Below are 24130 nucleotides of genomic sequence, written 5' to 3' on the forward strand. Positions count from 1 at the left end.
TTGTAGCTGGCTCCTCTCCCCCCCCATCCTGTATGCAATCAGGGCTGGAGTTCTTCAGAAACAGGCTCACACTGCTGGGAAAACAGACTTGTTTATCCTTTTCCTCATCACTCACCTTCCCTCCCAACCTTCCGAGTGTTTGTGGCCGAGGACAGCAGAGCTTTGGGATGTCAGGACAGATCCAGGGACCAGCCCCATGGAAAATGCCTGCAAGGAACCTCTCTGGGAGCCAGACTTTGCTCTCCTCTCCAAGGCAACACCTTACCAGAGCTTGGGCTGAAGCTTCTGTCCATCACAGATCAAAGCTGAGCCTGGTCCTGCCTGGACCTTGCAGGTGACTCCCAAGAGTCTTGTTTCCTCTCCTCATACTCCAGCAGCCTTTTTTAAATCCACGTGGGGTTTACAGCACTTTACAACATCTAATCAAATAGTCTTTACTGCCATGTGTAATCCCACGCCTGCAATAGATGAGCTGCAGCTGGAGAAGGCTCCTAAAGCACTTCATCATCTCACCTGTTCCATCCGGGCACGTTACGTCACTCCAGCGCTGATTTCATCCAGTTATTTCCTTTTAGAAGCAGAAATGCTCACCTGGGCTTCCAGATCCCTGGAGGTTTGCTTTGAATAGGCAGAGATGCTTCCAGGTGGCCCATGTCCTGCTCAGCCAGGGGGAAAATATTTCCCTGGGGAAAATACCTGGTGGAGGAGCTGGATTAGGAGTTGGGAACCTCAGTCAGATCTTGATCCTGTTCTGGTTCAGGGGCTGTGAGTGTGCATCAGTCCCAGTTTTAAAGTCTGAGGTTTGCCTGAAGCATCTGAGGGTATGTTTTATTTGATAAAAACTTAAAATACACCGATATTGGTGACACCAACCCCATTCTGAACATGTTGGAGACATCCCTGGCAAGTTCCCCAGGGTGCTTGTAGCCCAGCCTTGCAGCCCCAAACCCATGAGTATCTTTTAAGTGTATGTGGGGGGTTTTTAAGCAGGAAAAAGTGTTTACTCTCTGCCTGCTCCCAGAAAGGCAGATTTGGCTGAAGGAGAGACAGGTTTTTAAAGGGTCAGTGCACAACCAGCTGCTTGTGAGGCTGTAAATAAGAACTGAGGCTGTAAATAAGAACTGTCTGCACCCACACCTTTGCCCAGGGACAGAGACTTGGCTTGGCTTTGCTCTGTCAGGCATTTGGCAATACCTAAACCCCCTTGGTTTGCCTATCTCCTCCTGGCATCTCTTCTTGAGGTTTAGTTACTTATTCTGTGATGAAACATAAAGCAAAGTTCTCCACGCTCATGCTCAGGAGGATTTTGTTTAAAGTTTCAACTGCTGCTTAACTCACTGGTCACACAGGTTTAACTTTAATAGGGCTCTTGCATTTGAAATCTCATCTAGGATGGTATCACAAGGGAAAAAATAACTTTTAAATAATAAATCTGTGCACATCTTTGGTGGGCCTGAAGGGTGGTTGGTGTGCTGTCCTGGTGGCCACTTCTGCCCCTAAGGGGTTGCTCCCTCATCCAACCTGTCCATATTGGTATTTCCCATGATTAAGGTGTTCTGGAACAATGTGATAGATAAATCACAGAATCATGGAATGGTTTGAATTGGAAGGGATCTTAAAGATCATCTCATTCCAACCCCTAACTAGGGTCACAGTTCAGCTCCTGGTTGTGCCTCACGTCGAGGGAGTCAGCAGTAACCACAGCAGGGCAGGTTTTAACCAAATTACTTGTGAATTGGAGTGTTATGGGGCTTTTGGCTTCTTTCAGTAGTTGTCTTTACTTTGTGCTCATAATAATACTTCAATGTATACTTAAATTCAAGCTTTTTCAGTGTGTGTGGGGGCTTGTATTTAAAAAAAAAACACAACAAAAAAACGAACAGTCACAGCAGCATTTCTTTTGGAGTCTACAAGCAAAGTGATTTCCAGTTTGGCATTAAATCTTTTTCAAACAGGCAAAAGGAGGGGAAATCTGCAGGTGGAGGTGGCTGCTGTCCCCTCTTGGGCCCTCTCTGTCCCTGAGCCATCCAGGCAGGCCAAACCTCTGCTTCCCTCCTCGAGCATTAATGGCCTTTCTGGGAAGCACAGCATAAATCCAGTGAAACCCTTAAGCAAGTCCCAGCTTTAGGTATATAAGTGGTTTTGGTGGATTTATGCTTTTTAAAGTGGGTGGGGATTTTAGAGGCTTTGATTTTCCTCTCAAAGGCTGGTGAAAGTCTCTTTCTCCCCCTGTCTTCTCAGGCTGACTTCACACTCCAGTTCTGTGCAGGTTTATGTCATGTTTAACTTTCAGGGTGGTGTCCTGATGACGTGCTGGTGTCCATAAGTCAGGTGGAAACTGAGCCAAGCTTCCAAGAGGAGCTCCTGGCTGTCTCCATCCACCACTGTGCTGAGTGGGCTGAGGAGAGTGCTCGGGGAGGAAAGCAGAGATGGACTGGGTCATTTTGCTGCTCCCCTGTGGCCTTGTGGAATAGGAACTGCTCTTGAGCAGCTCTGTCTCCATCCCCTTCAAGTTTTCTATCCCTTTTTGGCCCTGGGAGTGTCCAAGGCCGGGTTGGATGGGGCTTGGAGCAACCTGGGCTAGTGAAAGGTGTCCCTGCCCATGGCCGGGGTTGTGACAAGGTGAGCCTTGAGGACACTTCCAACCCAAACCACTCTATGATTCTGTCAGTACAGGACTTTGAGACACGTTGTGTTCTCAAAATTCCTTGGGAAAAGCCCTGAAAGCTGCTCTGTGGGCTCTCTGGCCAAGGAAGAGAGGTTTGCTTCAGTTGTGCCCATGTTCAAACTGCTGCTGCTCTGCCCTGCTGCCGTGCTGGAGGGCATCTCATCACGGAGGGATCCCCTCAGGTGGACTTCACATGGAGCAAAAGGCTTTTCATGAGCAGCTCTTTATTTGGAGGCCAGCCAGGAGGGTTCCCATCCCTCTGCCCGACACCTCCAGTGGCAGGGGATTATCTGGAGCTCAGCACCATCACTGACAGATCCCATATTATTGTTATCCACTGACAGAACCAAAAATAATTTGATTTGTTCTGAGGCGTGCTGGGGAAATCCCCAAATGTTGGAAAAGGAGCTGGCACTGTGATGTCTTTCAGAGGGGTTTTCTCCTGGTGCTCCCATGGTTCTCCTCCAAACATCGGGATGGTTCTGGGCACAGAGGGGATTGTCCCTGCCCATGTGTATGAACAGGCAGAACTGAAGGTGAACACCTGCCTGAGGGGCAGAACTGGGAGGAAAACCCAGTTCTCCATTCTCATATCATGGCCTCTTAAAAACCAAATCCTGTTGCTTTCCTAGAACCTGCTCAGGTGATGGATTTGAGATGCTGTTCCAGCTGAAATGTGGAGATTTGAGTCCCTGCAAATGAGACTGTAATGAAGATTTATAAACCAGCTTATTTGCTGTTGAGGGATGGAAGGTGTTACCAGACAGGGCGAAAAAAAAGTGCTTTAGGGGCTAACTGGGTAGTTTTGAATGGTGGTTTTTGCAGGGAATTCAGATTAATAAGGTGTCCTCTTGGAATAGAGTGGGAGAAAGCAGCGGGGATCGGAACTGCTGAGTCAGCAGTGGGTAATCCATTCCTGCCCTTGCCAAATCCATACTGGCTCACAACAAAAGCCTCCCTCCAACTCTTATTTAGTCTGTGTTTCTGTGATCTGCTTTCCAAAAGCTGCAAAGGCTGGGGTGCACCCCGGGGTGCCGACAGAACAGCACCTGGATGCGGGGTGGATTTAGGAGGTTGGATTTCTGTGCTTGGAAATGTAACACAGCCAAGGTTCGCTGCCTCACACGTGTTTTGTCCTGCTCTGCCATGAATCCACGTGGCTGTAGGATCTTATTTTTTGCCTCTTGTACTTGCTTTCTGCCAGGCAAATGAGGTGACTGACAGTGCTTACATGGGCTCGGAGAGCACGTACAGCGAGTGCGAAACCTTCACGGATGAGGACACCAGCACCCTGGTCCACCACGAGATGCACGACGAGGTGGAGACAGACAGTGCCATCGACTCCACCGTGCACTCGGAATTCACAGACCCCATCGAGGAGCCGGAGCAGGGGTGAGTGGGAACAGCAAGGAGCAAACCCACCGTGCGGGCTCCCAGGAAACTGGGAGCAGACGAGGATCGAGGGAGACGCAGCCCGAGGATGTACAATCCAAGTGGGCTGAGTCTGTCTTGCTGAAACTTGGTTTGTTCTTTGTGTTTGGAACTTTATGCAAGACCAAAATAGCTCTTCTTGAAAAATAATGGTAATAATTAGGCTGCACCATGTGTAGGCTGTTTTGGAGCTCGACCTGGCAATCTCTTTGAGTTAATCATTGCTTGCCTTGGGAGATCTTCTGTACCCTCATTAGCATCTTTAAACCTCTAAAATAACTTCTCAGTGATCCAAACACCTGAAAGACTCGCAGTTTTTAATCTATCACTTAAACCAGAAACACAACATATAATTTTCAAGTCAGGAGGGGAACTCATCCTATTTTTGTTTTCCCTAAAAACATGCGTGTGCCCTTTGATGTGCAACTGCCTCCTGTAATAACTAGTTTGAAACTTGTGCCTGAAGCACAGAAACGTGAGCTGAGATCTCCTTCCCTGGGTCTGAACTGCTGCTGGCAAAACTGCTCCTGGGCCCACCTCATTTTTAGGGGAAAAGGGGAGTTTAGGGTGAAACTGGGATACTGGCAGGAGGAAGAGAGAGAATAACTCCTTTAGAATCGTGGAATGGTTTGGATTGGAAAGGACCTTAAAGCTCATCTTGTCCCACCCCCTGTGCATGGGCAGGGACACCTTCCACTAGCCCAGGTTGCTCCAAGCCCCGTCCAACTTGGCCTTGGACACTTCCAGGGCTGGGGCAGCCACAGCTTCTCTGGGCAGCCTGTGCCAGGGCCAACCTGGTTGGTGACCCAAGAGCACCGAAACCTCTGGAATCATCTTTGCTTAAGGTCTGATAAAGTACAGAATCAGCTTTGGCCAAAAACACATCGCCCAGGCTTGGTGCTCTGGGGAGTCCTCACAGTTCCCATTGTTTTTTTGGAAACACCAGCCTTCCCTCCCACCCCCTGAATCCATCTGGGATCGTCAGAGATGCAGCGAGCAGCGCTGCCGCGGCCTCGGCGCCGGGGCTGAAAGGGTGCCGTGGATTAGAGCAGAAATGAGATTATCTGGCCTGGCTCTCCTCACCCCGGCGCCTGCAGCTCAGTGACAGTTAATTTGGGACATAATCGGCCGTGAGCTCCCGGCGGCGAGCGGGGGGACCCGGCGGGGCCATGGTGGCCTGCGTGCGCTCCCGGCCCCTGGCGAGGGGGGCGTGCCTTGGATTCACCTGCCTGTAGGTACAAAATGCTTTGCTTGGGAACTCTGATCGTAAGGTGACCTTGTTCCTGGGGCTTCCCAAGTCTGGGCTCCCAGCGCAGGAAGGATATAGACCTGCTGGAAAGAGTCCAGAGGAGGCCATGGAGGTGCTCTGAGGGCCGGAGCCCCTCTGCTCTGGAGCCAGGCTGGGAGAGCTGGAGAAGAGAAAGCTTCAGGGAAACCTGAGAGCCCCTTCCAGTGCCTAAAGGGGCTCCAGGAGAGCTGGAGAGGGACTTGGGACAAGGGATGGAGTGATAGGATAAGGGGAATGGCTTCCCACTGCCAGAGGGCAGGGTTAGATGGGATATCAGGAAGGAATTGTTGGCTGTGAGGGTGGGGAGGCCCTGGCACAGGTTGCCCAGAGAAGCTATGGCTGCCCCATCCCTGGAAGTGTCCAAGGCCAGGTTGGATGGGGCTTGGAGTAACCTGGGCTAGTGGAAGGTGTCCCTGCCCATGGCAGGGGGTGGGATGAGATGGGCTTTAAGGTCCTTCCAACCCAAAACACTCTGGGTTTCTGTGATTCACTGCTGTTTCCAGTGTTGGTTTGGGAATGTCAGGTGTCCTTTGGGTGCTCTGTCCAAGCACAGTGGTACCTGTTGCCAGGTGTGTTAATTGTGTGCAAATTCCAGATAGCCAAAAATATAAGGAAAAGCTTCATTTGACTTAAGGATTTGAATGGTTTGAGATGGAAACCTCTGGAAGTCTGTTCCCAAGGTGTTGAGGGTTGGTTTTGGTGCCATCAAACCCCACACAGGAGGATGCAGAGCTCTTCCAGGGGCCAGTCCGACCAGTGCAGCTGGTGGGCTGAAGCAGAGCTTCAGCATCACTTCTCAGGAGCTCTTGAAGCTCAACATACCTCAGATGGTTTGAGCTTAAGTGGCTATTTAGGCTTTGTGTAGTAAAGATTACTTAGACTCTGGATCTTGAAGCTACTGGAGCCCCCAGAGGTGAACAGGAAATACTGTTTGCTGCTCAAAGCATCCCGGGCTGAGGGTTTCCAGGTGCCTGATCAGATCTGCTTCTGTACGGTGCTTGTCAAACCACAGCCCCAGACTTAGAGATCTGGGCTTGGGTTTTGCTTCTGAGTTAACAATTCCACCCCCTACCTTCTATTCCTGGCGAGGTTTCCGCTGGTTTTGGTGGTGGTGTGACTCACCCTAGGGATGGATGGGTTCTGGTGGATCTCGCTGTGGAATAAAAAGGACACGAGGAGGATGTGCAGATGCCCACAGGCTGGACTGGATTTATTTGTGGTTAAACAGAGATCTGGAGGGTTGACATGTTTTTATTAGCGGGATAAGGGCAAATCCTTCAGATGGTGCAGGTTTTTGTCATAAATGGCTTATCTGTAATCTTTTCTTCTCTCTGGTTTAGCCCAGCAGTCTGGTCACACCCCCATTTCCCTCTCCGAGCAAGTGGATGGAGTTGGGGGTGTAGTCTGAGCTACCAGTTTTTATAATAATGCAATATTTTATTTTTAACATTGAATTTTGGAGAGGAGTGCAGTGCTGGTCCCCCCCAACACGTTCCTGTGGCTCAGAGCCACATGGATGCTTCCACAGCCTGGTCCTTACAAACACCCCCAGCTTCATTTTAAAACCTCCACAGTCCTGGGCAGGAAAGTCCTCTGGGGATATGCACATCCTGCTGTGGTGGCTTGACTTGGTGGTGAGGCCCTGGCACAGGTTGCCCAGAGAAGCTGTGGCTGCCTCACCCCTGGAAGTGTCCAAGGCCAGGTTGGACAGGGCTTGGAGCAACCTGGGATAGTGAAAGATATCCTTGCCCATGGCAGGGGATGAAACAAGATGAACCATTCCAGGATTCTGTGGCTCCATGCTCTGCATGGGCAAAGGTGCTTTCAGGGATGATGACTTAGTGCTGAGCTGTGTCCCCTGAGAAGTAAGGGACATCCCAGGACTGGTGCTGGGTGTGTTTGGGATTTACACTGAAGCTTAACATGCTCCAGCCTTCTGGATCTGGGGCTAAAAACACATGGAAGAGCATTCTTGGAAGAGATTGTCATGTACAGCATTTACCCAGCAGGGGCAGGGAAAGGGCTCCTTTGTCTTGGGGGGTCTGTCCCTGCTGGGTTTGGCAGCTGCCTAAACCCCCCCTGACACCAATCCTGCCGGGGTTGCAGTGTTAAACCCCGGGATAGGCCCTTGATAGGATTAGGCAGCAACAGGCAGGAGTGAGCCTGGCACACAGGCTGCCCATGGAACTCAGAACGTATTTTGGATGTATTTGGGACTCACCCAGCTTTTTCTCTGCCATGCTTTTGGTTGGGCAAAGGCTTGTCATCAACCCTGTGAGTCTGAGTGCCCCCAGATCCCGAGTTGCAGCTGCCAGGGCAGTTTGCATGGAAAAAACTTGGTTTATTGGGGAAAAAAAATTGCTGCAAACTTCCTGGTGGTGCCTGGGCTGCCCCTCCAGTGCTCAAGGCACAGGGTGAAGGTCTCCTGTTTCTCTGCTGGAATGGGGGGCATGGCTTGGAAAGGGCACGTCCTGAATGTAATTGGAAAGGTGGCTGTGGCACCCACCCTCTAACATGTTCCCCTCTGTTCCCACAGATCCCACCCACATGACCTGCCCCTGGGCTCGGACCTCAGCCACTCCATCGTCACAGTCATTAGTGGAGAGGAGCACTTTGAGGATTATGGAGAAGGGAATGAAGCAGATTTGTTCTCGGACAGCTTGTGTAATGGGGAAAGCAGCTTTAGCAGCTCCTCGTTCCTCTCTCCCAGGTAACTCAGCCCTGGCACTGTTCCACCAGGTTCAGTTGCTCAGTGCCTTCACTCTGCTTTGTGGGAGAGGGATTTCTTTGGGCTTTGCAAGACAGGGGTCCTGGAAAACTTGGGCTACTACAGGATAATCAGCTCAAAAATGAAAGAGGAATTCCCTCCCCCAGTGCTTCTTTTCCCTGATTAGTGCCCCTCCTCTCCTCCAGTGGCTGAAGCCCAGGAGGAACTGGAAGAGCAGTCTGTATGTCCATGCATCACATTCCCAGTCCTATTAGGGGTGTGGCTCCTCACAGAATCTTCCAGGAGAGAAAACCATTGTGCAGCTTTACCCCTGGTGCTGCTGGATAACTTTTCTTTCTCTTCTATACTTGTGTTTTGGGCTTTGATCCCATGCTTGGTTGGATCTGCATGAGCTGTGGCAGCATTCCTTCTCTAGGGATATGTGGACCAACAAGCAGGCTGTAGCTTTCTCTCCTTGCTTTAGAGTCTGAAACCAGGAAAAGTCCATTTTGCAGCCCGTGCAGGGTGGACTGAGGAGGTGGTGTGATGGTACAAACCCCATCAAGACTTACTTTCTAAGGAAAATAGGTAAAAGCTGGAATATCATCCAATGCTGCAACCCACAGGTCTCCATGATGACACACTGGGAATGTGTTTTTCCATTGGAAGCACAGGGCAGGAGTGATCCCTGCCAGCCAGACACCTTTGCTGAAGACAAGAACATCCTTTTTCCCTTTGGGATGATACATTTTTGCCTTTCTGCAGCAGTGTAAACTTCTCATAACTTTGTTGTTGCTGTCTGCCTGTTTTCTCCCGACTTCCCAAAGCCCTTTGGAAAGTTTGGGCAATTCTGGGTGCAGGGAATTGCTGCTGTCAAACCTCCCCCCCTGCCCTGTGCTGCAGGTCAGGGCTCATTTCTTCATGGTGCTTGAAGGTGTTAACTGCAATAGAGTTGCTGTAAAGAATTCCCAACCCATTCCTTCAGGAAACCAGTGCTCCATGCTGGGATACTCTGCAGAGGGAAGGGCACAGTCTCTCCTCCATGCTTGTCCTTTGCACCATCCAGGAGGTGCAGCTGAGGAGAGCTGGCTGTACTGGTGCTGTGGCATAGGAAGAATTCTCTGATTAAAAACCAGCCTTGATGTTCATTTTTTCCTTGAGGATGGGCTTCCAGCCTCATCCAGAAGGCTCCTGACCAGAAAATATCCAGCTGAAGGACCTTTACAATCAGTTAAACTTCTTCTTTAGTATCAGTCCAGAGCTCCCAGTCTGCCTGAACTCCTGGTGTTCCAGTTTTGCTCTCTCAGGCACCATCTCTCCTCTGCTCTGTCTCTTTGGATCTTATCCAAATCTTATCCCATCTTCCCTGTGCTGGGAGGGGCTTGCTCAGCACATGGCCTGTGGTGGTTTGTGCTGGAGACTCTCTGCTGGCTCTTGCTGGGGAGATAAACCCTGCAAAACCTCCAGGGTCAGGAATGTTTTGCCTTGTGCCTCTCAGGTCTGCCCTCACCTTGGGTTATCATCCCACGTGTGAAGGTCTTTGGCTGATCATTCCATGCAGTTGTGTCTTCTTGACTTAGGACAAAGGGGAGTGACTTCCCACTGCCAGAGGGCAGGGTTAGATGGGATGTTGGGAAGGAATTCTTCCCTGTGAGGGTGGGGAGGCCCTGGCCCAGAGCATCTGTGGCTGCCCCATCCCTGGAAGTGTCCAAGGCCACGTTGGACGGGGCTTGGAGCAACCTGGACTAGTGGAAGGTGTCCCTGCCCATGGCAGGGGGTGGGAGAAGACGAGCTTTAAGGTCCCTTCCCACCCAAACCACTCCATGATTCTGAGCAGCCCTGGTGTGTTTGAACACAGTGAAACCTGAAAGAACCACAGCCTGTAATTTCACTTGTAAAGGGCCACATCTCCAGGCACCCTTTCCGTGCTACAAGACAAGAGTCTCTGAACAGAATAACATCAACAGATTTCCCTGCCACGGCTCCAGATTGTCACCAGAGGACTGACACAAACCCCAAGAGCCTTCAGGGAACCCTGTGAGATGTTGAATTTCCCTGCTCAGTCCTTGCATGTGTGTGTTTGTGATCCATCCTCTTGGGTTGCCACCTCTTCCCTGGCACATCCTTGCAGTAGGAAAAGTCTCTTGGCAATGCTTGGTGGGAACTGAAGGGAGAAGCTCCTCACCTGTGCTGTCAGGGAGCACTGATGGCCTGTGGAAGACGAACGTTGCTCCAGGAGGTGGAGGGAGGCAGCAGGAAGGCTCTGTCTCATGGTACTATGGAATATGCTGAGTGGGAAGGGCTCCATCAGGATCACTGAGTGTTGGCTGTGTGCCACAGGGGTAGGTGGGGACACCCTAGGGCACAGTGGGGCTAAACTCCCACCCACTCAGCGGGCACGGAACCAGCACAGCCAGAGGCCAGGGAGATCTTTACACACCCCAGGAGCTGCCAGGCTGGCCCAGAGGTTCTCCTCCACACCTCTGTTCTTATTTGTGTTAATGCTGGTTAGATCTGGGTTCCCACCTTGCCCAGGGTGCACCAACCTGGGAGGGAAACTTACCCACCAGCACCCAGAAAAGGGCAAATCCCTTCCTCGGGTGTCTCTCAGCTGCTGTCACCTCTTCCCTGCACAAAGTCTGAGCAACTAACGTGTGTCCTGCTGGGAATGGATTATCCCAGGTCCAAACCTGCCCTGGAGGGCAGGGGGAATGAGTTTCAATTTAATTTTTTTTCCAGGAATGCGAAGAGATGAGTAATTTGGCATTGACTGGTGAACAGTTACCTGCCTAAGGGGGCTTGGAAATACTGTACAGGCAGCACAGACTCAAGGCCTGACCCTGGGGGTGACCCTGACACCCCACTGCCCCTAAAATGGGGCTGAGCCAGGGGACCCCCAGGATGTCCCACACCTTCAGCATCCCCCAGGCCAGGACTTGCTGCTGTGTATCTGTATCCTGGGATTGCCTATCCCTCTTGGATGCCTGTTGGTTTTAAGCTTGCTTGTGTTTGCTCACACCTTTACCTGTCTTTCTTATTGAACTGCTTTGATTTTTCACTATTAACCTTTCCTTGATTCAAGTCCGTGGCTTCCAGAAGTGTATTTTCCTACAGAAAGGATTTGTGGAGTCTATCTGGCCCCAAATTAACACAAACCCTTTGCTGTTCAGAATCCCTCTGTCCTGCCCAGGGCATGTCAGGTGGGGAGGTGACTCACAGCTTCTCAAGATGTTTAAGTCCCCCCATGTCCTCTTCCCAAAGGCCATTCCCTACAAAAAGGCAGCACTGCTGCTTGGCTTCTCTGAGCTTTACTTTGTAGGAGAGAAGGGTTGAACTGCAACTGCCCATTTAATCTTAGCTTAAAAGCACTTTGCTGTGAATATCTGACACTGTGCATTGCTAACAGTGGGTGCACAACAGCACAGCTGCTCTATCTTTAAAACATCCCATTGGAAAATGGGCCCCTGCCCTGGGGAGCCTGTTCCAGTGCCCGACCACCCTCTGGGGAAAGAACCTGATATCCAAACTAAACCCCCCTTAGATTCACCTCTGGCTCACAGTGCCCAGTCCTGCACTTAATTAGGCAAACCAGGACCATTGCTGGAGCCTCCTGAGACAGATTGCCTGGAAAATTGTGTTGAAAAGTAAACTTTGTGGTGATGTAGGTTTGTAGGAAGCGCTTACCTCACCTGCCCTGGGCTCTTGGGGATCCCCCACTGAAGCTGACTGGCACAGGGGTTTGGAAGCACAGGCCAAGCTCAGCTCTGGGAGTGATGAAAGTGTTGCCAATTATAAATCTAAAATATTCTAAAAAAAATAAAAATATATTTTTAGAAGCAATTCTAAATTTTCTATACATTGCTACAAGCAACCCCACAGTCACTGCGACTTGGCTTCTAAAACCAAGGTGGGAGTCGCCCCGATCTGCCCTGGTGTTTCCAATTTGCAAATCTCACGTCTCCCACCGAAAGCTCCCCTGCCCCACCGTACCCTCAGCTTGTGGAAGCCCCGGCTGAAGCTGCTGCCCGTGGTTCTGTCCTGCTGAACTGACCCTTGTGATCTCTCTAGCCCCAATCCGCTCGCTGCGAAACTGCACAGCATTCTCGCAGATGAAGCTTTTGAGTTTTACTGTAGCCAGTGCCACAAACAAATCAACCGCCTCGAGGATCTTTCCGCTCGCCTGAATGATCTTGAGATGAATAGGTAATTGTGGCCCCTCTCAGTGTTGGGGATGATGTTCTGGGAGGGAAGACTCTCCTTGTCTCGCCCAGCTTTCCCTTTGCTGCGTCGGTCGATTCCTGTGACGGGGAATGAGTTTCACTCAAGGTGAGGCTCTGCAGGTGGGAAAGGTGGGGATAATATTAATGAAGGGGAGCAGAAGATGCCTTTAATCCAAGCCACAAAAGCTGGGAGACAAGGAGCGTGTTCCCTTCTTCTCTGGGCAGCCCCATTGCATGTTCTGTGAGTGGTGGGGGCTTCTCCTGGCACTGGAAGCCATGGGCTGGTCACGTACAGTATTTCTGTCACCGAGGAAAGACCGGGAGTTGGAAGCACAGCTGAGCTGCTGGTTCAGCCTGGAAGGGCAGGGCCCAGTCCATCCTCCCACTGCAGCAGTATCCTGAAGGAATCAACCTGCTCTGTGGGGCTTGGGAGCAGTCAAATCTTGTCTCACCCAGCTTCCCCCACTGCCTGTGCCACCGTGGGCCGGGGAGGCATGACAGACCCCAGGATCTTTGTGTAGGAACTTCATGACAGACACCAGGATCTTTGTGTAGGAACTTCATGACAGACCCCAGGATCTTTGTGTAGGAACTTCATGACAGACACCAGGATCTTTGTGTAGGAGCTTGGTGAGCTTTGGAATGTCCTTCTGGAAGTCTACCAGCCAGCAGCTGGATGTGCTGGTTTGAGAAGTTGGGGAGGAATTTCTGCTTGTTGGTTTATTCATTCAGACCTTTTGCAGCCCACTGGGTGGAAGGATGGTGGTGTTTAATGATAATCATTCTTCCCATGGCTGGTGGGCCTCTTCAAGCCTGGTTTTTGGTCATGCTCTTGATTCCTGTCTGTCCTCTGCAGGGACAATGTGATCTGGGAGCTCTCGTGGGCTGTATAGTTATGGGAAGAAAACTGGAAAACAAAGAGAATCTTGAATTTAATTCTTTTTAATGAAAAAAGAATGTCTCTCTCTTCCTTTCTTGAGTAAATAGTAGTTTTTGCTGTTGGGGGCCTTGAGGGTCAGTGATGGGTCTCAGGTTATGCAGTTACTATGGAGAACACTGGTTTTCCCTGGATGCATCAGTAACCTCACTCCATTTCAGTTTTTCCCCACCAAATTTACCTGCAAAGCTGAACTAACAGCTCAGAAGCTCCTGTGATGGGTGGCATTTCCAGTGCAGGTTTCCCTGTCCCACGGTCACAGTGGGAATTCCGTAGGTTTTGATTTGGCACGTGAGGAGGTGCAATTTCCTGAGCACAGATTTCCTGGCAATATGTTCCAAGGGGCCTGGTGGAAGGGGCAGTACTTGCCCTCTCTGTGGTGAGGAGGAGAAGTGCCATGTGCTGTGTGTGGGACGGGACAGGACCTGTTGTTCCTCCCAGCATCACTGGTGACGTGAAGGCCTCAGAACAAGGGACAGGTCCCAGACTGCAGACAACCAGAGCAGTAGGAACTGGACCAAAATCTGGGACAAGCCTGAAGACACCAGCTCCAGGGGATTCTGGCAGCTGGGGTGAAGCCCAAAGCACCCTGTAACAGCCTCACTCTTAAAAACTGTGGGCTTACAGACAGTGTTTTATCCTTGTCATAGACTGGGGAGCTGCTCCCAGCATTGGGGTGCTGCTTCCTGAGCCCACAGCACAGGAAAGCAGGGAATAATCCTCAAGGAGCTTGGGATGGAGGAGTTTGTGACTGTTTTGTTTCAGTGCCCTTGTGGCAGAGCTGGTGTCTCACCCCTCAGCAGGTGCCGGCATCGCTTCCTGATGAGCTTTCTGCAGAGAAAAATATTTCCCCCCAGTGCTGGGGACATTCCTTACAATTCCTGGCAAACACCAGGGCCTGACCTCCTCCCCTCGGGTGGGCGCCGAGCGGCCTTGAAGCCCAGCCAGGAGCAGCTCTTGTGCTCCCTGGAAATCTGGGATTTGAGGATGCACTTTGACATGAGGGCTGGTCACCCTGACAACACCCCCCGGCTGGGCTTTGAGGGTTTTTTTTACAAAGAAAATTGTCCTGAGCTATTTTTAATTCTTCCTTCCAAGAACTGATATTGCAGGCAGGAATGAACTCCCAGATGATTTTATTTATTATTTTTTCCTTCAACTGAGCTGAATACCAGGGAATGCAGTTGCTACTTCTCCACTCAGGTTCTCCCTTGCCATCACTGAGTGAGGATTTGGTACCAGTGATGTAGCCCAGTGGCATCTGTTTGACACCAGCATGTCTTTGGTGGCATATGAGGAGGGAGATCCAGGCCCTGCTCACTTCACCAGCATCAGTCATGACCAAAAGACTGGAAGGAGTGTCTTAGAAAGGAGCTGTTTCTGGAAAAGGCTATTTTTTTTCTCAGCAGGGAGGGCCTGCAGCCCGTCCTGAGGGGCTGGGACAGGGTCACACAGACCTTGGCTTCCCTACCCTGGTCACGCTGAGCATTAGCTAAGCCCTGACCGCCGTGGTATGGTGGTGGCAGCTGCCTTGGACACGGAGCCAGGGGAGTGATCCCTGTCAGTTCTCCTGGAGAGGAGAGCTCTTCCCTCTCCCCAGCCACTCTTAACAGCCTGAAATCCAGACAGGGGCACCAGCAACAGCTCCTAAAACATCTGAGTACAAGTAGGCAGCAATTCTCTGCTGATCTGGAGGATAATGGTTGTGGGAAGGGCAGAAGGATGGTCGTGCCCCTTGGCAGGCAGGAGCTGCTCCCTGTCCCCCATCCAGGGGGCAGGAGCCTGGGGGGATGCCAGGGGAGGCCTGGGGTGGTGTGGGGTGCAGGAGACTTGGCTCACTCTGCCATCGACGCCAGGCTGAAGCCCCCCACTCTCCCCACTATTATTAGCGCTTTCCTGGGGGATCAGATTTCAGGCACGGATCAGTGGGAGAGGGCAGTGTTGTGGGGGCAGTCAGGTCTTCTCCAGCATTATTCCATGTGGTTCGTTGTCTCTGTGGTGTTAAATCCATGAGTGGTCCCTCTCCTGCCCTTTCCAGGGGGGCTGGGGGGTGCATGCTGTGGGTGCTCCGTGCCAGAGCAAAGGATGTGCCCCGGACTCCTCGCAGTTTCCTGTTTCCCTTGCTCTCCACTGTCAGCTCTTCTAACTCTTTCCTGTTTGTTCTTCATTTTGCAGCCCAAATAAAAGACTCTCCAGCAAGAAGGTGGCAAGGTAAGCCCATGCTCCTGTTCCTGCTTGCTTGATCCGTGTGAGCTGCTGGCTCCACAGAAGGAAGACTCAAAATAAGCTTGAAGCGCCTTATTTCTGGATTTATTCCATAGCCCTGGGGAAAAGTGGGTTTAATTCTGATACAGTTTTTCTGAAATGGGTTTTCTCACCCATGCACACAGCTGGAGGCTGCTGGTTTCTTCTAGGACAAAATTGGGGTGCTTCTCCTCCCTCTCTGTCCTTCAGTGCCGTACCAGGGGTGTGTGGAGCAGAGTTCCTAGAAGGATATGTTCCCCTGGGCTGTCCCCTCCCCAGTGTCACCATGGTGGGTCTCTAGGGGAGGGGGATTTCTCCAGCACCCAGAAAAAATCCAACCACTTCAGACAGTTCTTGGTCCTGTTTTACTTCACTTAGCACTTGACTTTGTGGGACCATCCCCCCCCTCCTCCCTCAGTCTGGGGCGTCCTGGGGGGCTGCAGGTAACTCTGGCTTAATGGTTTAACCCTGATTTAAACCCAGGTTTAATTCTGTGTTGCTTCTGTCCTGCACGACCATCTTGTCATGGTCACATTTTCCTTGTGGGCATTTTGATCCCTGAGTGCACAGGGATATATGATATATTCAGGCAGCTTGCTCTTAATCTCTGGAGCAGAGGATCCATCCATCCCCTCTTGGTGACACCTGGTGCTTTCCTTTCCCAACTCTCCATCCCTCCTGTTCCTGTGCCATCAGGATTTTAAGGATAAACTGGGTCATTCCTCTGCTGTCCTGCCTCTGCTCTGCTCAGGAGAGAGGTTTCCCTCTGCACTTGTTGGCTTTCTCTTTGCTTGTTTCCAGTCAGCACAGGGACACTGTGGAGGAGCAGACAGCTCAGTTTGGGAATATTCATACCCTGTGCCCTGGCACTCAGCTCCCTGTGCTGATCCTGTGCCTCTTCCTCCCCCTGTGCTCTCACACCTTTCCCTTCTCCGTTTTTCCTGTGGTCAGCAATCTCCCCTGGCGTGATTTCCCCTCCTGGAAAGGAAGCAGCTCCTTGATATTACATTTCCTACTTCCAGTCATCTTACTTTCTAGAGCTTTGTTAAAAACACTGGCAGGAAAGAGGGTTGAAGGGAGCAGCCTGCCCCCAGGTTTCCTGTTTTAGGACTAGTTTTTGTCCTGTGGCACAGATAAATTAGGGAGGATTTGAGTTAAAGTTTTGGGAATGGAGGTTCCCTGTCTTTTGGGAGATTGAGCCCTCCTGGCCCTTGGCAAGATGCCATTCTGAGACTGGGACATGTGGGCTTGGGTAAATATTGGTTAATTCAAGAGCAGTTGGGTTTAGTTTGTGATAAGGTGAGAGATAACAGGGCGTTGCTGAGCCAGATCCTTAAGCACAGCTCAAAGCAAACCCTTTGTTGTAGATACTGTAATTACTGAAAAATCCCAAAACATTTTAAAAGATCGATTTTGGTTTGGTTAGGGCTCTCTCCTCATTTTTGTTATCTGGGTTCTGCTCCTGCTGCTTCAGCCCTGTTGTGCTTGGCGTGATTTAAATGACGAATGTGCCCGAGACTTCAGAATCTAAATATATACTGAGGGTGAGGATGCAAAATGAGACTGGGCCTTGGCTGTGGTCTCTTGGTAAATGCCAGTTGTGCTTGTGAGTACTGGCATGGGCATATTGTGCAGTGGGATGAATTTGAGAGCCAATGTTACAAATTCCTAGGGAAAACTGAGGTTCAGAAGAGACCTTTGTGGTTTTCTCATCCATGTCCTGCTGAAAGCAGTGGGAGGGCAGAGTGTTTTCCTCTTGGTAGCACCTGCCTGGGGTTCCAGAGCTGGAATGCACCACACTCCCCATGGCAGTAGCTCTTCCCTGTGCCATGAGGTGCCAGAGCTGATCCACAGTGATGCCACGAGAGTGGTGCCCCATCCAGCTCCTCCCCAGGGTGTCCTTTAGCTCCTCACCAAGCTGGGGACACTGGTGTCACAAGGCCTTGCTAATGATTAGCTCACCCTGGGCTGTCCCGGGTGGGCGGGGGTGTTTTGCAACAGCTTTGGGGGGTTTTTCCCCCCTCCCTCCCCTCCCACCCCTACCCTCCCCTTCTTCTGCACCTTATCAGTGTCAGAGCCAGTACTCTGGCCTGTGCTGGCTAATCCACGGCCTTGGGATGTTCATAAAGAAAGAAAGTGGAAAGAGGGAGCTCTTATCTCGTGCCATTCCAAAGAGCAGGAGCAATGATCCCGGTATGAAGTCCCAGGAGCCGTGTCCACGTCCGCGCTCTGCTGTCCCCGTTCTCCGGGTGCTCGAGGTGCCAGACTTCTGGGGAGAGCTGGGTGGTGAGGGGGGCAGCTGTTCTGCCAGGGGCCTGCCCACACCTTCCTCTGCTGGAAATCCAGTAGCCCGAAGAGCAGTGCTGCTAAATCCCTTGGGAGGAGGCGGTGGTGGCTGTGGGGGGGACAGGAGGGGCTGTCCCCTGCTGTCCCATGGCCGTGATGTTGGCGCTGATGCCGCTGCTGCTCTGGGTCGGGGTGGTCTGTCTCTGTTTTAGGCAGCTGCACCAGACGAGCTCGCTGGCCGTGGGGGTGATGGAGGAGTCCTACCAGGACAGCCTGGAGTGCACGGACGAGGACATCACGGACAAGGTGAGAGGCTTCCTTTCCTGGCCACGCTCTGCCTGTGCCATCAGGAGAACGCTGATTTTGTGGTGGTCCTGCTGGGTTTTTCTGAGGTGTTAGGAGATAAGGATTATAGGACAAGATGGGAGCAGGGCAGGGGCACAGGGGAGCTGTCTGTGCTGTCCTGGTGGAGTCAGTGCCTTGCAGTGCAGATCCACAGGCAGGGTCAGGCTGAAGCTCCTCTGGGTAGGTGGGTGCAGGTGGGACATAGAAAGCCATCGAGGGGATGGAGGATGAGAGCACTCCAGGGATTGCAGAGCTCCTGTGCTGGGTCAGGAGGTGGCACTGGAGCCTTCTCCAGGGGTGGTGGCTGTCCCAGCGTGTCAGGAGGAGGGAGGGCTGTATGCAGGCTGTGTTTTCACTTCTCCTTCACAAAACAAGATGTTCTCAAATTCTGCTTTTTGGAGTCAATTCGCCTGATGTGAAACAACAACTTCCTTTCCTTGGCACACTCTGCTTGTGCCATCAGGAAAAGCTGATTTTGTGCTGGGCCTGCTGGGTTTTATGGGGGTGTTACAAGAAAAGAGTTATGGGATAAGATGGGAGCACAGGAAAGCTTTTGTTTTGAGTACCCCTACCTAAAAATAGGGGAAAGAAGCTATGGGAAAGAAGGAGAATTAAAGATAGGTGAGTTGGGGCTTGTGTAAATGTCTGCTGCAGTCCTGAAACTCCTTGGAAATGGCTTTTTAATTCTAGAATATGAATAGAGAGCTGCATGTGAAAGAGAAATAGATGTGTGTGTGGCTGCACTCGAAAATAATTATAACGCATAGAAGGCCTTTAAAAAATAATTAAAAATCAAACATTTTTCCAAGCCTAAAAATTGAAAAAAATACTCATATTCCCTAAGGCAGTTAACTTGGGAAACCATGGATGTAGTGCTGGGAAAGGCCTTGGTCTCTGCACGGTTTTTTTAATATCCACATGTCTCTTGCCCTTCTCCAAGAGCGGTGGTTTGGGTTTTGCAGACGTGTTCCTAGTTGCCTCTCCTCCACGATTGTTTTGTGTGGGTATAACTGGGATTTGAATGAACAAAATGCAAATACAGCTGGAATAAAGCCTGCATAGGTACAGGGAGAAAACCCCTCACCTCTGATCCTTCCCCACCATCTGGCATTGACCCCTCCTATGTGACTTTATTTATCTGCAAATGCAGGGGTTTGGTCCTGTCCCAGGCAGTGGAGTATGGATGCAGCAGAGCTCTGGGGATCCCTCTAGGCTCCACTTAGAATGTCATCAGGAAAGGGTTGAAGAAAGGCAAGAATGAAGTGTTTGACCCCGTACTGGGACATGGGAGACATCAAAACATGGGTGGAAAAGGATGTTTTATAAGGATGCTTTAAATCAGGGCACGGCTGCCCCATTCCTGCGGCAACCCTCCGTTTTTGAGGATGGTTCTGGGAGCTGCTCTGGGTTCAAGGAGGCCCATCCCAGCGGGTTCAGGGCCGGGTGGCTGATCCTCCCTGTGCCTCCCCACAGGTGGTGTTCCTGGAGAAGCGGGTGACGGAGCTGGAGAAGGACACGGCTGCCAACGGGGAGCAGCACAGCCGCCTCCGGCAGGAGAACCTGCAGCTGGTGCACAGGTGAGAGCCTGGCAGAGCATCACCTGGAGAGCCCCTGCCCATCCATGTCCTGCTGCATCCATCCTAAATCCAGAGCACAGCCCTGACCAGCTGCTAGGAAGAAAACTGACTCTATCCCAGCTGAAAGCAGGACACAGTGCCTTTTAGATTTTATATACATATGTTTTATGTGCTTCCCCAGCCCACGTGTCTGTCCTTAAAGGTCTCTGGAGCTCCAGGACTTGGCTTTTGGCTTTTTTTATATGTGGCTTTTAGTGACCTGAAGCTGTGTCAGGGAAGGTTCAGGTTGGCTATCAGGAAAAGGTTCTTCCCCCAGAGGGTGGTTGGGCACTGACCAGGCTCCCCAGGACAGTGGGCACAGCACCAAGGCTGCCAGAGCTCCAGGAGGGTTTGGATGATACTCTCAGAGACAGGGTGGGATTGTTGGGGTGTCTGTGCAGGGCCAGGAGTTGAACTTGATGATCCTTCTGTGTCCCTTCCATCTCAGGATACTCTTATTTTTATGTTTATTTTTTTCATTATATGTTTATCTGTTTATTTATACATTAATATATAAAATATGCTTTCCTGCCCCATTTGTCCCTCCCAAAAGGTTTCTGGAGCTCCAGGGGCTTGGCTTTTTTATACATGGGACGCTCCAGAAAACCACAGGGAAGTCATGCTGCTTGGAAGGCTTCCCATTCCAGGAGGGCACACACTTCATCCTTCTTTCTACAGACTCTTTCTGGCCCTTATTTCACCCAGCAGCTCTGGATGGGAGGCACAGCCGAGCTGCTACAACCCATCTCCACCCTCCCCACAGCCAGCCCTGATCCCACTGCTGCCAGATCCTGGCAGGGGTGCAGCCCTTTGGATCCCACATGATGTAATATCTGTCTGTACTAATCTCCCAGGCCCTCTCTCCCAGGGTGTATTTACCCTGGGCAGATAAACCCGGCAGGAGTTTATCTATAGGGCTCTAAGGCTGTTAAATAACAGTCGTGTCAGGGATCTGAGGGATCCAAACAAAGGTTTTCCTAAGCCCTGATAAACTTTAGAGTGAGGGAAATGTTTTCACTTGAGCAGCTTGGCCCAAAAATGCCAATTTTCTCTGAGTGGAGTAAAGTCCTGACTGTGCTCCCTGGTGGGGAGGAGTTGGTTCATCTGGGAAAAGCCTTCATAAAGGCTTTGCATAAATTCCAGCTCCTTACCTCATCCCTGGAAATGTTCAAGGCCAGGTTGGATGGGGCTCTGAGCAGCCTCACCTAGTGGAGCCAGGCTGGGAGAGCTGGGGGGGTTCACCTGGAGAAGAGAAGGCTCCAGGGAGACCTGAGAGCCCCTTCCAGGGCCTAAAGGGGCTCCAGGAGAGCTGGAGAGGGACTGGGGACAAGGGATGGAGGGACAGGCCAAGGGGGAATGGCTTCCCACTGCCAGAGGGCAGGGTTAGATGGGATATCGGGAAGGAATTCTTCCCTGTGAGGGTGGTCAGGCCCTGGCACAGGTTGCCCAGAGAAGCTGTGGCTGCTCCATCCCTGGAAGTGTCCAGGGCCAGGTTGGACGGGGCTTGGAGCAACCTGGGCTAGTGGAAGGTGTCCCTGCCCATGGCAGGGGGTGGAACTGGATGATCTTTAAGGTCCCTTCCAACCCAAACCATTCTGGGATTCTGTGTTATTGCAGTTCTGGTGGCACCCAGGGAATGGTGACCTGCAGAACCTGTACTTTTTGTTGGAGACATGAAAGAGTGAGAAGGAGGAGGGTTGGGGCTGTTGTCATCTCTTACCTGGGTGATGAGATCACTTCATGCTAGAAACAGCTGAAGGAGGATTTCTCTGCCATGGCCACTGCAGGTGGAACCACAGCCTTGGGTCTTATTTGTGGATTAGATGATCTGAAAGATCTTTTCCAACCTCAATGACTCCATGAGATTCTGATTGAATAGCTTGCTCAGGGTGACCCACAGGCTGTGGGTTACAGGATGATTACTGTGCTTCCTCCCTCACTTCCCCCTTTAAAGGATTCTGATGCAGCCTGGGGACTTAAAAAACTAGTCAGAGACACACCAGCAGACAACCTGGCTTGTTTCATTTTCTTTGCCTGTTTTGCTCAACATTTGGGTCGTTGGGGGTTTCCTGGACTGTCCCACTGCATCTGCTGGGAGGGAGTGAAGCTGTTGGAGATGGTGATCGGTGTATTTTCCCTGAAATCTTGCTGTGTTTCAGAATCTGCTTCTCCCAGCTCATCTGTGGGGTGGGAAAGGGCTGGGAAAAGAGCCTGGTCCCTCCCTTGAGATGGCAGTGGGCCTAAGGAATGCTTAATCCTCTCTTTCTCCTTTCTGCAGAGCAAATGCTCTTGAGGAACAGCTGAAGGAGCAGGAGCTGAGGGCTGACCAGACCCTCCTGGAGGAGATCAAGAAGCAGAGGGAGCTGCTCAGCAAAATGGAGAGGGAGAAGAGCATTGAGATCGAGAACCTGCAGGCCAGGTGGGGCTGGGCAGGGCTGGGTGGGGGCAGGTCCCCGGACCCCCAGGTACACACTGGAGTCAGTGTACAGGCCTCTGGGGGGACAAAGTGAGGTGGACTCTGAGTTTAGGTTAGTTCAAGGTGTAACTGAAGTCATTACAAACCCTGAATTTTGTCTATTTTTACCTTTGTTCCAAAATCAAGCTCCTCCATGGACCTCATCATGGATTCTTTATTTGAATTTCCCTTCTGCAGTTTAAATTTAGCTCTTGTCCTCTATCCATGTGCCTGCCCCCACAGCATGTGTGAGGAGGGGGGTTGTTAGTGCTTGTTCCCATAAATGACTCCTGGAGGTACATTTGATGCCCAGATATTTTGCACCTTGATGGAAACAGGCAGGGAAAGAATTGCCCCAACAGGCAGAGTGTCCCAGACAGGGTGCTTTTGCTGCCTCTTGGATTCCAAAGGAAATAGTGGTGTGAGAGAGGTTTCAGTTATTTAACAGAATTTTTTTTCAGCTTTTCCAGAATGTTTTGCTGTTCAGCCCCTGCAGTCAATGAAAGATGAAGACAGTGGAGTTTTTTAACTAGTCACCATTACATGGACATTCCTTTTCCTGGGACTGTGAACCCAAAGCCCTGATAAAGGCACTGATAAAGCCCTTGGGACAAGGAATAGCATTGGACCTGATAGAGAAGGGCATGACATTGGCCAACAGGCTTGTCAGGATCACGTGGGTGTCCCTCTCTTTCCCCTTAGAGCAGAAATAATGGAACTCTCAGGGTTTGCTTTGGACAGATCCTGGTTTAATATTCCCGGTGGTGTTTTCTCTGTGTCCCCCCCCCCGTGGGGTGCTGGGTGGGTGTCTCACAGCTGGTTCCCATGGCAGGCTGCAGCAGCTGGATGATGAGAACAGTGAGCTGAGGTCCTGCGTGCCCTGTCTGAGAGCCAACATCGAGAGGCTGGAGGAGGTGAGGCCCAGGGGGTGCCCAGGACGGGCTGGGGATCTGGGTTTGGGATGAAATTCTCATTTCCATGACCGTGAGATCCATCTGATGTAACAAACAAACCAGCTGCTTCCAGTCCCTGCAGCCCCCGCTCTGGACCAGCACTATCCCAGCCCACTGTCTGTGCAGGCTCCCACTGTTTAGCTGGAAGCTGGGAATAAAGCCCCTAATTAATCTCTCTGTGTCAGTGGCTGCTCCTGAGGGGACTCATGCCCTCTTGTGGAAGCTTGTCCCCATCCCTGTCCCCTTTCCTGTGGCTCCAGTCCACTGCAGGGGAGGAGGAGGAGCAGATGCTTCATCTCCATATCCTGGGCTTTGCAAGTTGAGCCTTCAAAGATCTGTGACATCTTCCTCCCTCCCACCCTGCTCAGGGTCCAAGGTCCTGCAGATGCTGGTGGGACTGGGATGGGAGGCTTCCTGAGGCATCACAGTCCACAGATGGACAAGAGCCTCGTTTTTGGAGATAATGTGGGTTGTGGATGTGACATCTGTACAGAGACTGCATTTTGTTTCTGCCAAGCTTGTGGCAGAATTAAGGTTAAAATGGAAGTGAAATCAAACTTCCCTGCCCAGTTGAAGGGTCTGGAGCATTTTATCATGTTTAATCCCATGGGAGAGTGCTGCAGCTCCATCCCTCCTCACCTGGCCACCATGAAGTGGTCTTCATCTACCAGGACCTTGTGAGCACAGTTGAAGCTGGGGGCAGGAAAACTGCTGTGGCTCTGAGGACAAATTCCCTGCCTTGGTTTGGTTCAGCCATGGGAAGTTGGTTTTGATCCATAATCTCCCTTCAGAGCTCCTCTCCTCCACAGTTAATGGGATTAAGGAGAAGCAAGAGGTGCAATCGCTGCCCCTTTCTGCCAAGGAGAAGCCCAGCTCATGAGCAGCTGCTTGTCCAGTGCCCCAAATCAGGATTTTGTTGTCAGTGTTCCTTTTCCTGCTGGTGTGTTGCCTTTGGTGCTCTGCCCCATGGACCAGGACAC

The 24130-nt window shown here is 51.3% G+C and overlaps 1 protein-coding gene across 6 annotated transcripts in view; it reads left to right on the plus strand.

Moving 5' to 3' along the window:
- RAB11FIP3 (RAB11 family interacting protein 3) overlaps positions 1 to 24130 on the plus strand; it is a 56195-nt gene that overhangs the window by 26311 nt on the left and 5754 nt on the right. For 4 of the 6 annotated variants that reach the window (XM_029957774.1, XM_029957773.1, XM_018067541.3 and 1 more), the window contains 8 exons: positions 3873 to 4060; positions 7924 to 8097; positions 12163 to 12297; positions 15427 to 15462; positions 17994 to 18087; positions 19600 to 19703; positions 22021 to 22161; positions 23030 to 23111. In XM_029957774.1, the coding sequence (XP_029813634.1) occupies positions 3873 to 4060; positions 7924 to 8097; positions 12163 to 12297; positions 15427 to 15462; positions 17994 to 18087; positions 19600 to 19703; positions 22021 to 22161; positions 23030 to 23111 (954 nt within the window). The remainder of the gene's footprint in view (positions 1 to 3872; positions 4061 to 7923; positions 8098 to 12162; positions 12298 to 15426; positions 15463 to 17993; positions 18088 to 19599; positions 19704 to 22020; positions 22162 to 23029; positions 23112 to 24130) is intronic. The other 2 variants (XM_029957776.1, XM_029957775.1) reach the window with 1 other exon arrangement.

The sequence above is a fragment of the Manacus vitellinus genome, unplaced genomic scaffold, assembly GCF_001715985.3.
Source record: "Manacus vitellinus isolate BGI_N305 unplaced genomic scaffold, ASM171598v3 scaffold_12_pilon, whole genome shotgun sequence".
NCBI classification, from domain to species: Eukaryota; Metazoa; Chordata; class Aves; order Passeriformes; family Pipridae; genus Manacus; species Manacus vitellinus.